The sequence below is a fragment of the Amblyraja radiata genome, chromosome 1 (genome assembly GCF_010909765.2).
Source record: "Amblyraja radiata isolate CabotCenter1 chromosome 1, sAmbRad1.1.pri, whole genome shotgun sequence".
In the NCBI taxonomy this organism is placed as follows: Eukaryota; Metazoa; Chordata; class Chondrichthyes; order Rajiformes; family Rajidae; genus Amblyraja; species Amblyraja radiata.
The window spans coordinates 98,327,512-98,343,300 of NC_045956.1; the positions used below are offsets into that span (position 1 = coordinate 98,327,512).

Sequence of the window (15,789 nt, forward strand, 5' to 3'; positions counted from 1 at the left end):
TGCGCCCAGGATGAGACGTTCCACACCAGGGCATCGGAAATGTCCTCGTTCTTCAGGGAACGGGGGTTCCCCTCCTCCACCATAGATGAGGCTCGCACCAGGGTCTCATCCATACCCCGCAACACTGCCCTCTCTCCCCATCCCCGCACTCGCAACAAGGGCAGAGTCCCCCTAGTCCTCACCTTTCACCCCACCAGCCGGCAAATACAACACATATTCCTCCGCCACTTCCGCCACCTCCAACGTGACCACACCACTCGCCACATCTTCCCATCTCCCCCTATGTCTGCCTTCCGCAAAGACCGCTCCCTCCACAACTCCCTTGTCAATTCTTCCCTTCCCTCCCGTGCCACCCCATCCCAGGGCACTTTCCGTTGCAACCGCAAGAAATGCAACACCTGTCCCTTCACCTCCCCCCTCGACTCCATTCAAGGACCCAAGCAGTCGTTCCAGGTGCGACAAAGGTTCACCTGCATCTCCTCCAACCTCACCTACTGCATCCGCTGCTCTAGATGTCAGCTAATTTACATCGGGGAGACTAAGCGGAGGTTGGGCGACCGTTTCGCCGAACACCTCCGCTCAGTCCGCAATAACCTACCTGAACTCCCGGTGGCTCAGCACTTCAACTCCCCCTCCCATTCCCAGTCCGACCTCTCTGTCCTGGGTCTCCTCCATTGCCAGAGTGATCAACACCGGAAGTTGGAGGAACAGCACCTCATATTCCGCCTGGGTTGTTTGCGTCCCGATGGCATGAACGTTGAATTCTCCCAATTTTGCTAGCCCTTGCTGTCTCCTCCCCTTCCTTAACCCTCGAGCTGTCTCCTCCCATCCCCCCGCCCTCGGGCTCCTCCTCCTCCTCTCTTTTTCTTTCCTTCTCCCCCCCCCCCCCATCAGTCTGAAGAAGTGTTTCGGCCCAAAACGTCGCCTATTTCCTTCGCTCCATAGATGCTGCTGCACCCGCTGAGTTTCTCCAGTATTTTGTGTACCTCTGATTATTAATAACCACTTTCTGTTATTTGCACTTTACCAGTTTATTTATTCATGTGTGTATATATTTATATCATGGTATATGGACACATTTATCTGTTTTGTAGTAAATGCCTACTATTTTCTGTGTGCTTAAGCAAAGCAAGAATTTCATTGTCCTATACAGGGACACATGACAATAAACTCAATTGAACTTGATACAGCAACTAACATGATATTCATGTGTACTTTTTCATAATTGTGTCTTAAGTGCACGTCATACACAAGAAGAACACTGGTGCCACCCAGGGTTGCATGTTGGGGAAGTCCAGAACAAGGGGTCACAGTTTAAGGATAAAGGGGAAATCTTTTAGGACCGAGATGAGGAAATCATTTTTTACACAGAGAGTGGTGAATCTCTGGAATTCTCTGCCACAGAAGGTAGTTGAGGCCAGTTCATTGGCTATAGTTAAGAGGGAGTTAGATGTGGCCATTGTGGCTAAAGGGATCAGGGGATATGGAGAGAAGGCAGGTACAGGATACCGAGTTGGATGATCAGCCATGATTCAGATTCAGATTCAGATTCAGATTCAATTTTAATTGTCATTGTCAGTGTACAGTACAGAGACATGATCATATTGAATGGCGGTGCAGGGTCTAAGGGCCGAATGGCCTACTCCTGCACCTATTTTCTATGTTTCTATGATAAATCTCTACAGGAATATGTTAAGATTTTACCGTCAGGGCATCGTTGTTTCGAGCAGTATGGTTATGCACACCCACACACATCCAACATCAGAGTTTTAAGTATATAATAGATAACAATAACCTAATCTGATTCCGATTTGATCTGAAAAAATCCGAATAAGAAATTAAGATAATCACATAAGTTTTCTATAAATGTTTTTCCTCAAATCATTGTAACTTGAAGAGAAACAAGACAAACGATTTCAAGATTGGGTAAAATATCAAAATTCAGCACTCATGTATTGCCTTTCCACTGAAGAATCAGCACGCAACAAAAAGTACACGTGACAATAAACTAAACAATAAACTAAACTAAAACTAAATCTAAAATGTAATGAGAAGAGCTAAAAATCATTAATTTTCCATGTGATCAGAACATTTGCTGATGGCATACCTCAGAACTCAATTGGCCAGGTGGGCTGAGGAATGGTGAATGGAATTTAATACAGAGAAATGTAAGGCGTTGCATTTAGGGACGTCTAACAAAGGCAGGACCTACACAATGAATGGAAGAACTCTGGGGAGTGTTGTAGAGTAGAGGGATCTCGGAGTGTCGGTGCATGGTTCCTTAAAGGTCGAGTCGCAAGTAGTCAAGGTGGTCAAAAAGGCGTTTGGCACATTGGCCTTCATCAGTCAGAATATTGAGTATAGAAGCTGGGAGATCATGTTGCAGTTGTATAAGACGTTGGTGAGACCGCATTTAGAGAATTGTGTTCAGTTTTATAGGAAATATATTGTCAGCGTGAAAGGGTTCAGAGAACATTTACGAGGATGTTGCCAGGTCAAAAGGGTTATAGAGCTATAGAGCTATCATGAGCTATAGAGAGAGGTTGAGTCTCTATTCCTTGAAGCACAGGAGGATGAGGGGTGATCTTATTGAGGTGTATAAAATCATGAGAGGAACAGATCGTGTAGATGCACAGAGTCTCATGCCCAAAGTAGGGGAATTGAGGGCCAGAGGACATAGGTTCAAAGTGAAGGGGGAAAGATTTAATAGGAATCTGAGGGGTACCTTTTTTCACACAGAGGGTGGTGAGTGTATGAAACAAGCTGCCAGAGGAGGTAGTTGAGGCTGGGACTATCCCATCGTTTAAGAAACAGTTAGACGCGCATGGATAGGACAAGTTTGGAGGGATAAGGACCAAGCGCAGGCAGGTGGGACTAGTGTAGCTGGTACATGTCGGCCGGTGTGGGCAAGTTGGGACGGAGGGTCTGTTTCAACACTGCATCACTCCATGACTCTAACACATTGGATTTTAACCCAAATACAAGTAAAACTTTGAGATTATGTACAATAGAGAATTATAGAGCTTTTCACAAGAAAATAAGATAATTTTTGAATATGCAGACACCACTCGCAAAACATTTAGAAATTAGATTACATAACATTTTCATAATATATTCCACAGATACTTACTTCACATCGTCAGATTGAAAATATTTTGAATGTACTCCACATTTTAAGCTTTTATATCACCAAGTTAACTTCAAATGAAAAGTGAAAGCTTGTTGCCGGTCACTCCATTCACCACTAATACAATCACGTTACTGTAAATCTACTCAATTGTGCATTGTAATCTAACAATCGTTCTAACAACCACTCCAATCACAGGGAGCCTGAAATTACTAACTAAATCATGTGAGGTGGCTTTAGGAATAACTGGTGCATGCACACCATTCTTTTGGCCCCGTTGATGTGTCATCTTGAACAATGACCAAGTTCCTTTTTTTTTTAATTATCAATTCACATGATGTAAGTGTCACGGGCAAGAAAGCTTGCAATCCTCATGAATGAATTGGTTTGCTAAGCACAGGGTCTTTTACCCAGGGTAAGGAAATTAAGCACAAAATGCACAGGGTCTTTTACCCAGGAAAAGGAAATCAAGAACTAGAGGGAAGAGGATCAAGGTGACCCACTTGCCTGTGCCGTCCCACCTGTCCAAATATATTTTAAATGTTGTAATTGTACTTGCCTCTATCACTTCCTCTGGCAACTTGGTCCATATATGCGTGTGTGAAAATGTTGCCACTCAGATCCCTTTCACATTTTTTCCTTCACCTTAAACCCATACCCTCCAGTTTAGATTCTCCTACTCGGGTAAAAGACAATGGCTATTAATTTTATCTATGCCACTCATAAGTTTATAAACCCTTATAACATCTCCCCTCAGCTGCCTACATCCCAGGGGACAAAGGCACAGTCTCTCCAGTCTCTCCTTATAACTCAACCATTCCAAGCCCAGTAACATCATTCCAGTTCAATTATATCCTTCCTATAGCGACCAGTGCTGTACATGATACACCAAATGCGGTCTTACCAACATCTTGTACAACTGTAACATGATGTCCCAACTCCTATGCTCAATTCACCAACCAATGGTGTGCCAAACACCTTATTCACCACCATGTCAATTTATCGGCAGCACAGTGGCACAGCTGGTAGAGCTGTTGCCTCATAGCGCCAGAGACCCGGGTTCGATCCTGACATTAGGTGCCGTCTGTGCGCAGTTTATACATTCTCCCTGTGACCACATGGGGTTCCTTCGGGTGCTCCAATTTCCTCTCACATCCCAAAGACGTGTGGGTTTATGTGCTAATTGGACTGTGAATTGCCCCTGAGACTGTGTTGCAGTCTCAGTTCTATAATACTCCCCAGAACCATTTACTGTGAAAGTCTGCTCTGGTTCGTCTTACCAAAATGCAACACCTCACATTTATCTGAATTAAACTCCCTCTGCTATGCCTCAGTCCATTGTCCCAGTTGATCAGGATCCCCATGTAATATTAAATGAACATCTTTGCACTCTCCAATACGACCAATTTTCATGTCATCTGTAAGCTTACTATACTATCTATATTATTGTCCAAATCATTAATACAAATAACAAAGAACAGTATCCAAACACGACCCAGTATACCAATCCCTGTGGTACACCAGATGTCACAGGCTTCCAATCAGAAAAACAACCCTCTAGCACCACCCACTGTCTCCTATGATCTAACGTACCAGACCAACTTGCCATGTTCTGAACAGCCTTGTTTTCAGGCCTTGCCAAAGTCCATGCATGCAATGTCCACCTCACTGCTCTCAATCAATCTTTTAGCTCACTTCTTCAAGAAACTCAATCAAATTTGTGAAATTTAGTTTAGTGATACAGCATGGAAACAGGCCCTTCGGCCCAACAGGTGCACATTAACCAAATATCATCCATTCACCCTAGTTCTATGTTATCCCACTTTCTCCTCTACTCCTTACACACTATGGGCAATTTAAAGAAGCAATTTAACGTGCAAATCTGCACGTCTCTTTGATGTGGGAGAAAACCAGACCGTGGTCACCAGAAGAAAGTGTAAACTACAGAGACAAGCCCTGCCTGTATCAGGTCAGAACTTTGGTCTCTGGCATTGAGAGGCAGCAGCTCAAACAGCTGTGCCACTGTGTCATCCTTTCCTACGCACAAAACCATGCTGAATTTCCCCAGTCAGTCCTTGCTTTATTTCAGGCTTTTCCTTGCAGCCTTTCTTAAATAGAGGCACAACTTTAGCAGTCTTTCCGCATGTTACACATACCTCTGCCACGGAACACCACAATTTCACCCTTAGATTCCCAAAGAGATACACTTGATCTGTTTAAGACTTCAAATTTTGGACTAGTCCTATGCTTACCATAATTATGCAGAAACTAATAGAATTATGGTCACTAGTCCAAAATGCTCCTCACTAACATGTCAGCCACCTGCTCTGACATAAGTCTAAAGTGGAGGTTAAGTTTTGTCCCTTCTCTACTAGCACTGCCTACATGTTGCTTTTGTAGAAACTTCCAGGACACTTAACAAATTCCACCCCATCCACGCCTTTAGCATCATGGCAGTCCCAGTCAATATTTGGAAAATTACTATCATCTCGTTTTACAACCTTATTATTATTGCACCCAGTTGGAATCTCCCTACATATTTCCTTCATCTCCCACTGACTATTAGGGTGGGGATGCTATCGTACAAGCTGATTTCCACCTTTTTATTTCTCAGTTGCACTCATTTAACCTCACTGAATGATTTCCCAAGAAGATCATCTCCAAGTATCGCTGTGACATTCTCCCTAAAATGCCATTCCCCCTTCTCTCGTGCCTTCACTTCTTTTCCTGGGGCATTTGTACCCGGGAACACTGAACTGCCAGTCCTTTCTTCCTTTGGCCCCATTTCATTAATAACTTCAATATCCCAGTCCAATATAGTTATGCAGGCCTCAAGTTTGTCTGCCTTGTCAATTAGGCCTTTTGCATTGAAATAAATGTAATTTAATCCATCAGACTCACCCTGCTCGCTGCCATGCCTCTGTGTCTGCTGAATTTATTCTCTAGTTTATGTAGTTGCCTCACCTCATCTCATCTGCCTGACTAACGTTTTGGGTCCCAACACACTTCCAGACTAATTTACATAGAAACATAGAAAATAGGTGCAGGAGTAGGCCATTCGGCCCTTCGAGCCAGCACCGCCATTTGATATGATCATGGCTGATCATCCAACTCAGTATCCCATCCCTGCCTTCTCTCCCTACCCCCTGATCACTTTAGCCACAAGGGCCACATCTAACTCCCTCTTAAATATAGCCAATGAACTGGCCTCAACTACCTTCTGTGGCAGAAAATTCCACAGATTCACCACTCTCTGTGTAAAAATTGATTTTCTCATCTCGGTCCTAAAAGACTTCCCTCTTATCCTTAAACTGTGACCCCTAGTTCTGGACTTCCCCAACATCGGGAATAATCTTCCTGCATCTAGCCTGTCCAACCCCTTAAGAATTTTGTAAGCTTCTATAAGATCCGCCCTCAATCTTCTAAATTCTAGCATGTACAAGCCGAGTCTATCCAGTTATTCTTCATATGAAAGTCCTGCCATCCCAGGAATCAGTCTGGTGAACCTTCTCTGTACTCCCTCTATGGCAAGAATGTCTTTCCTCAGATTAGGAGACCAAAACTGTTCGCAATACTCCAGGTGTGGTCTCACCAAGACCCTGTACAACTGCAGTAGAAACTCCCTGCTCTAATACTCAAATCCTTTTGCTATGAATGCTAACATACCATTTGCTTTCTTCACTGCCTGCTGCACCTGCATTACTACTTTCAATGACTGGTGTACCATGACACCCAGGTCTCGTTGCATCTCCCCTTTTCCTAATCGGCCACCATTCAGATAATAGTCTACTTTCCTGTTTTTCCACCAAAGTGGATAACCTCACATTTATCCACATTATACTGCATCTGCAATGCATTTGCCCACTCACCCAACCTATCCAAGTCAACTTGCAGCCTCCTAGCATCCTCCTCACAGCTAACACTGCCCCCCAGCTTCGTGTCATCCGCAAACTTGGAGATGTTGCATTCAATTCCATTATCCAGATCATTAATATATATTGTAAATAGCTGGGGTCCCAGCACTGAGCCTTGCGGTACCCCACTAGTCACTGCCTGCCATTCTGAAAAGGACCCGTTTACTCCTACTCTTTGCTTCCTGTCTGCCAGCCAGTTCTCTATCCACATCAATACTGAACCCCCAGTATCGTGTGCTTTAAGTTTGTATACTAATCTCTTATGTGGGACCTTGTTGAAAGCCTTCTGAAAGACCAGATATAACACATCCACTGGTCTCTCTTATCCACTCTACAAGTTACATCCTCGAAAAATTCTATAAGATTTGTCAGACATGATTTACCTTTCATAAATCTATACTGACTTTGTCTAATGAATTCACCACTTTCCAAATGTGCTGCTATCTCATCTTTAATAACCGACTCCAGAATTTTCCCCACCACCAATGTTAGACTAACTGGTCTGTAATTCCCCGTTTTCTCTCTCCCTCCCTTTTTAAAAAGTGGGGTTACATTAGCTACCCTCCAGTCCTCAGGAACTACTCCAGAATTTAAAGAGTTTTGAAAAATTATCACTAATGCATCCACTATTTCTGCGGCTACTTCCTTAAGTACTCTGGGATGCAACTTATCTGGCTCAGGGGATTTATCGGCCTTTAATCCATTCAATTTACCATTTCCCGGCTAACCTGGATTTCACTCAGTTCCTCCATCTCCGTCCCTTGCTATTTCCGGCAGATTATTTATGTCTTCCTTCGTGAAGACAGAACCAAAGTAGTTATTCAATTGGTCTGCCATGTCCTTGTTCCCCATGATCAATTTGCCTGTTTCTGACTGCAAGGGACCTACATTTGTTTTAACTAATCTTTTCCTCTTCACATATCTATAAAAACGTTTGCAGTCAGTTTTTATGTTCCCTGACAGTTTTCATTCATAATCTATTTTCCCTTTCCTAATTAAGCCTTTTGTCCTCCTCTGCTGGACTCTGAATTTCTCCCAGTCCTCTGGTAGGCTGCTATTTCTGGCTAATTTGTACGCTTCATCTTTTGTTTTGATACTATCCCTGATTTCCCTTGTTATCCACGGATGCATTACCTTCCCTGATTTATTCTTTTGCCAAACTGGGATGAACAATTGTTGTAGTTCATCCATGCAGTTTTTAAATGCCTTCCATTGCATATCCACCGTCATCCCTTTAAGAATCATTTGCCCAAAGGGCCACGCACAACAAGACTGCTAACTAACCCTTCCTCATTACTCAATACCCAGTCTAGAATAGCCTGCTCTCTCGTTGGTTACTCTACATGTTGGTTTAGAAAACTATCCCGCATAATTCCTAGAAATCCTCTTCCTCAGCACCCCTGCCAATTTGATTCACCCAATCTATATGTAGATTGAAGTCACCCATTATAATTGTTTTACCTTTGTTGCACGCATTTCTAATTTCCTGTTTGATGCCATCCCCAACTCCACTACTACTGTTAGGTGGCCTGTACACAACTCCCACTAGCGTTTTCTTCCCCTTAGTGTTTCGCAGCTCTACCCATATCGATTCTACATCCTCCAAGCTAATGTCCTTCCTTTCTATTGCGTTAATCTCCTCTCTAACCAGCAACGCTACCCCGCCTCCTTTGTCTGTCTATCCAGTCCTGAATATTGAATATCCCTGGATGTTCAGCTCCCAGCCTTGGTCACCCTGGAGCCATGTCTCCGTGATCCCAACTATATCATATTCATTAATAACTATCTGCACATTCAACTCATCCACCTTATTACGAATGCTCCTTGCATTAAGATTTAAACCCTCCAAAGTAGCTGAAGCCAATTTTTTTCCAAATCAGGATATTGGTTCCCCTTTAGTTCAGGTGCGACCCGTCCCTCCTGCACAAGTTATATCTGCCCCAGAAGCTGTGGGCACCAGGGACACTGGACAATTCCCTAATTTCACACATCCTGGTGGAAAAGCATTGGGATTCTACTGTCCTTGAAAACTGTACCATTATCCACCATTACATTTTAAGTTAGAATATCCAAAACCACCATGAATATTTATATGGTATTCCTTTCTGAACGTTTAATTTCTCTCTTGTCACTTAAGATTTTCTATGAAACACATTACACAGTGAATGACAATTTCCACTGTGAATATAGAACCAGTGTGAAAATTACAGGAAAATCATTTGGAAAGCATTTTAGTCAAATTTGGCCTTCAAAGAAGGGATGAGACAAGAATTCAGCATATTTTGGCTTTAAAAGTAGGGATGAAACAAAGCCAGATATTTGACATGCAAATAGATGGGTGGGAAGTAATATTGAAAAGTTTACAAAATTATTAGCTGTGGCATAGAGGATGGTGCTGGGTTCAGCAGTGACCACACTGACATTTGTAGTAGGGTGAACTCACAGATGTATTTTATTCATAATGATAAGGAAGTTCAGGACTGTCCCTCATCGTCAGGGTACAACCTCGGGCTTGTCCCAGCAGCTCAGTCCTAGTCTCAAAGGCGGAGGCGTGACATTCTCGGGCTTCTCCGTGTAGTTCACCCTTGCCTCAAGAGGCAACACTGGCGGTCTCTGGATTATCCCGGCCCTGTCTTCACCTCTGTGTGTATGTGGGTATACTCCCTTCTTGTCTATGGGCAGGAAGAGTCACTGGCATCTCAGGCTTGGCCTGGCCTGGCCACTCAGTCCTAGTTGCAGTTGAGGAGCTGGCTGTCTAGGGCTTCTTCCCCGCACCCAGTCTTGACCACATGGTGGTGCTGGTGGTCTCATGTTTGTCCCAGTGGCTGGTCTTCCTCAAAACGACGACAGGGGAACACAGCTAGACGACAGGTGCCCCACATTCCCTCCCTTCCTCTCGCTCTTCCTTCTGAACCATCCTACCACAACTAGAGAGGAGTCCTGAACTACTATCTGCCTCATTGGAGACCCTAGGACTATCTGTGATTGGACCTTACTGGCTTAATCTTGCACTAAGCGTTATTCATGTTATTCCTTTCTTGTATCTATACACTGTGAATGGCTTGATTGTAATCATGTATTGTCTTTCCACTGACTGGTTAGCACACAACAAAAACTTTTCACTGTACTTTAGTACACATGACAATAAACTAAACTCAAACCTCGTTCTTCCTCTCCTGTTTCTTCTCTCACCTTCACCTCTCTGGCTAGAATGCATGGGTTTTATAGGGAGTAGGCTGACAAGGCTCAAATGGCCAAACCAATATCAACTAACTGGACCCAGGTGTTGCCAGTGATGCCTCTCCTGGCCTGTTAGCCAGTGATGGGCATCAGAGCAGCATCCAGGGGAGGGGGGCTCTGTCACAAAGGCTAGAGAGATAGTCCCAGAATTTAGTATGTGATGGTCCATCAAAACCAGACATAGGCACCTTGGAAACACTTCTGTAGTCTGCATGCTCTTTTACTCAGGAAAGCAGGGATAGAGTGAATACAAATACTGAATACAAAATGAGGGAGCTGGCAAGTGCTGAGAAAACTAATGCAGCACGATGATTCAACAGATTAACAATGTTAAATAGACTGCTGAACAACAAAACTAATTAACTGACCTATGCCAATAAAATAATTTCAAATTATGGACACATAATTATAAATTATGGACAGAACTAGTTTGATTGGCAAGATTCCTGTGGCTCATGGAGCGGATGCGGCAGAATATCAGAAAATGTTCTGAAAGGAGATGGGATAAGGTTGACGATACTATCTATGGAAATGACACCAGGCATCATTAATATCCTGTGTAACATATTGTTGGGAGATTTCACAGTTGTGAATGGAATTTTGTTGAGCTGGTCGTTTTGTTGAGCTATCTGCAAAGGTGTCAAAGGTCAAAGGTCTTTTATTGTCACATGTATCAATTTTGCACCTCTCCTGCGAGCATCATTGGCCATTGATTAAAATAACAAATTATTCAATCACAGTATGGCTGAATGGGTCAGTACTAGTGAACCAGCTGACCTTTATACGTCTGACTTTCTGTACATAGGTTCAGCAATGCGGCACTTCCATTAATTCATTTGCAGCACTTGAAATCAGAAAAAAACTCACCATAAAGAGATCCACTCTTAGCACTGAAGAGAACACATTATCATCAGTGTGTGTATAATAATGGGGAGATGGACAACAGTCACCAGCAACAAATGGATGAGGACACACTGTGGGAGGCCATTTGTAAATTCTGGGTTGAGGAGCCGCTCTGGAAGATGCCATAATGCAACATTCATGACAGCATCAAGAAACATTTGAACAACAGAGATAGATGGGAGAAGCTGGGATCATTCTCGGCACAAAGATATTTGACTGAGGTGTACAAGACCATGAATGGATTAGACAGAGTAAATAGAAGGAAGCTCGATCTGTTCAGAGAATACGCGTTTAAAACAAGACAAAAGGAAAAAAAATAATACAACAGGAATATTAAGTAAATCTTTTTCAAAGTGGTTGGATCCCAGTCTCACTGGCTTAAGGAGGTGGGAATTGAAGCAGTGCAATAGAAAGTAATCTGGAGGGAAAGTGCACAGGAATTTAACTATTGTACTAGAAGCCAGCAGCCCTCACCCATCCCATTATGATACTATAATATAAAAGGTATAGAAGTGTGAAAACGCACACCTCCAGATTCAGAGAAGGTTTCTACCCAGCTGTCATCTGGCAACCGAACCATCCTACGGCAATTAAAGAGCATCCCTGAACTACTATCGGACTATCTTTGATCAGACTCTACCTTGCACTATACATTATTCCCTTATCATGTATCTGTACACTCGATTGTAATCATGTGTTGTCTTTCTGCTGGCCGGTTCGCACGCAACAAATGCTTTTCACTGCACCTCAGTACACATGACAATCAACTATATTAAATTCTGCACTCCAGAGGAAATTATTTGTCATGGTGATGGGGACATGACATCAAACAGCAGAGATACTGACGAGGTCCAGTCAAAGTGGCAGCACCAATGACATTGATGCCCAGATGCCAGCAGGAAAGCAGCACTTAGTGGTTGCAAGTGCAGACTGACCAGAGCAAGCAGAGAAAGAGAAGAAAGAGTTTCTAGAACTTACACGGAATCAGGAAAATGGTGCATGCATGCTGAGCAATTCAGTAACACCTCTTCTCTGTTTGGGCTTACAATTTATAAATTAATAGTCATATAGAAATCAGAAAAAATACCAAAAAAGGATTTAAAAAAGTTTCTATATTTTTCCATAGTCTCTGCATCTCATGAAGCACTTCCTGCTGCTTGCAATATGCAGCTCCACAGATGACAAGGACTCTAGACAACAGTCCACAAATAAACAGGCTGACTATATTTCAAAATAAGGAAGCAAAAAAGAAAGTAAGCTAAAATAACACAACTTCCTTATTGTTTAGGATTGGGGCAGTGGGAGATAAAAAATTTACTCAACACAGTCAATGTTAAAGTTTGAAAATGTGCAATTAAACTCATATTTAGCAATGTCAAATTTTTCAGATTATTCCCGTAGCGGCCATAGGATCTTTTTGTACTGTCACTTTCAGAAAAAGCAGCATTTGATTTTTATTATGGAAAGTACTGTACCTGTTGTCTGTAGCATCTAGGATAACTCCTTGTGCTTTACACAAACTTGGGAGCTGTGGTATTGGCCTGTGTCGAAGATCGAGTGGCTTCAAGGGACATGAAGTAACTTGCTCTGAAGTGCCCAGCATTCCATCATAGAAATCGTTCAGGATCATTTCGCCTTGAAATTCAAAGAGAGGAGAGTCTGGTGGACTGCTCGGTGCACATTTAGTTTCTGCAGATGTGGACTGCTCACTTGTGAAGGGAAAATGTAAGGTATCAACATAATCAGAAGGCAGTGACATCGTGTCTCCTGTAAACTTGTGAGGCGGAGTTCCTTGACGGACCCGTGGTGGAAGTGGCGGCCTGCTATCCACATCATCTTGTGGTTCACATGGATTACTGCAGGCACTGTCAGTCTCCGAACAAAACATTTGATGGTTTCTACTAACCAAACATTTCTCCTGCGTTTCAACCTGCTGCAGTTGGCAAGTCAAAGTTTTGTTTTTAGAGTTAATACATCTGATGCTCACTGGGTTTATTGGGTTCAAGTTCAAATCATCTTCAGTAAAGATAGTTCTCAGTTTGGAGACGTTGTTGTCAACCTCATCCTTGGGTGGACTTCTTTCCAATTTTGTACCTCTGGACAACAACTTGGGAGAGCACCTGGACACTTTTGACTCAACGGCTTCAGAAAGTAAACGGCGCAAATGTTTGAGTATCCTTTTCCGGTGTCCTGTTGGAGTAACCCCGATTTTAAGGAGGATCTCGTTGTTCAAGTGCCCACAGTCCTTCACAGTGCAGTAGCCAGACTGCTTGAAATTGTCAGTGTACTGCTCCAAATGGATGTCGTTCAACCAGTCCATGATACTGCTACTGGCCTTGGAGGATGACGGCCCTGTGGCAACTTCAGTCTCACTCCAACCTTGTTGATTTACAATTACCTTCTGAAATGTCTGCATACACAGCAACCTGTCACAGCCTGCCGTGGGAGTTGGTTCAAATTGGAAATCATCAGATGTGGATATATTTATAGCGATCAGAAGTAATCTTTCTTCCCCCTCGTGATGTCACAGAAAACAGCACCATTTTACAAAACAAGGCTAAAAAGGGATAGAAATATAATTGGGTCAGTTTGATCACACAGAGAAATGGCCCTCTGCCCGTTAGATCAGCAGCTATAATTGTCAATCTCTATGTTTAATCCCAGGTCACCACTTCTCCTTCCCATGCCTTAGTATCTTGATGGCCACTTCCAATTTGGACAATTTACTCAATTCTGTACCTTCATCTTTTTGGGATGCAGCATTACAGTCTCCCAAGGAAATTCCATTGTCACCACCACTTGCACCATCACTTCCCTCCCCAAGATCTGCAGCAAACCGTCTTAAAGGCCAATTATCAGACCATGCTGTTATTTTGTTTTACTCTATCACCAAAGACAGAGACTTTTATTTATCTAATAATTCAATTTAATGTTTCAAACATTAGGATAGATTTTAAGCAAAATAGACAGTACATTTTACATATTCATAACTATTCAATTAATAGATTTTAACTGTGCAGTAATTCTTGCTAATAAAATATTATTCAAATTTATTAAAGGAATAACCCAATATGTTATTAAAGTCCAGGTCAAGGACATAACATGAAATTGAAAAAGTTATTTTTCATAGTAACCCACGAGTTAAATAGTTTTAGACCAGACTAAGTGGGACTCGTTGGGTCCCAGCATCACACGGGAGGTCAGGTCACCAACGCAATATTCCACCTCTCCACCAATTCCAATATTGCTCGCCAGTGGGGGGGGTGGGGGGGCTTTCTGTTGTGCTAGTATGGGTGTTGCGGGCCGAAGGTACTGGTTTCCAGAGGGCTAGTATAGACATTGTGTGACGAATGGATTCTTAGGCTGGCATCCAACTGTTGCAACGATTTTAAAAACCAAGCCAAGGCAAACAATTGGGCTGCAGCCACCTGACAACCAAAATTCATTTTGTAAACACAAACTTTTAAAAAAAGTCGAGGCAAACAATTGGGCTGCAGCCACCTGACAACCAAAATTCATTTTGTGAATGCAAACAATTGGGCTGCAGCCACCTGACAACCATAATTCATTTTGTGAACACAAACTTGTTAAAAAAGGCGAGACAAATAATTGGGCTGCAGCCACCTGACAACCAAAATTCATTTTGTGAACACAATCTTGTAAAAAATGTGAGGCAAACAATTGGGCTGCAGCCACCTGACAACCAAAATTCATTTTGTGAACACAAACTTTTTAAAAAGGCGAGGCAAACAATTGTGCTGCTGCCACCTGACAACCAAAATTCATTTTGTGAACACAAAATATTTTAAAAGGCGACGCAAACAATTGGGCAGCAGCCACTTTACAGCCGCATCGACGGGACTCACTGTGGAGTGGACGTACGCTCAGTGTTATTTGCAACTCAGAGAGCTCAGAGCTCAGAGAGCCATGCCCCTCTCGCTTCCTGGGTCTGGCAGAGACTGAGTGAGTGACCACTCTTCCAGGTTTTATAGTCCCTCCACCTGCCGCCAGCGGGGGCAGCAGAGAGAATGACAATTTAAAAAAAAACATAATATCTCTCTGATTTTACATCGATGGGAAAAATATTCCGGTCCCGGAAGGCAGAGGGGGGCTCTGAGTGGGGTGGCCAAAAATGATGGCCGTAGGTGGTGGCGTTCTCTCGGAAATCGCGGCACAGTGGGCCAAAAACGGTCAAGATCAGACTTTTAGTAATATAGATATCTATGGCCAAATAAATTCCAGTAACATCACTCCATTCAACAAAATAAATTAAGAATTTCAGGTGGTATAAGATCACTACCAGATTAGCATATCCATGCACATTCATCCAACAATTTAATGGGAAATAACCATGAAAGTTCACTATTTTCTTGGCACCTCTCTCCTGACCCCACAGTCAGCAGTTCACTCAGCTTGCTTTATGCACACATTGTGTCTTCCAAGAACCTGCTGCTTTTTACAAAGTGAAGTCACAACTAGTTCTTTTCATTAAAAGCATCACATTCACAGGAAAACCATTTGATTTTTTTCAGTCCCTCATTTCATTGGCTCTCCAGAGAAGCTCAGTGGCAGGATGGCCATGCACGATCTAGAGCAGCAGACCGT

The 15,789-nt window shown here is 42.9% G+C and overlaps 1 protein-coding gene across 1 annotated transcript in view; it reads right to left on the minus strand.

Annotated features, from left to right (window-relative positions):
• arap2 (ArfGAP with RhoGAP domain, ankyrin repeat and PH domain 2) overlaps positions 1 to 15,789 on the minus strand; it is a 343,820-nt gene that overhangs the window by 285,374 nt on the left and 42,657 nt on the right. The window contains exon 2 of the mRNA XM_033033190.1: positions 12,660 to 13,741. Coding sequence (XP_032889081.1) covers positions 12,660 to 13,600 — 941 coding nt within the window. The 5' untranslated portion in view covers positions 13,601 to 13,741. The remainder of the gene's footprint in view (positions 1 to 12,659; positions 13,742 to 15,789) is intronic.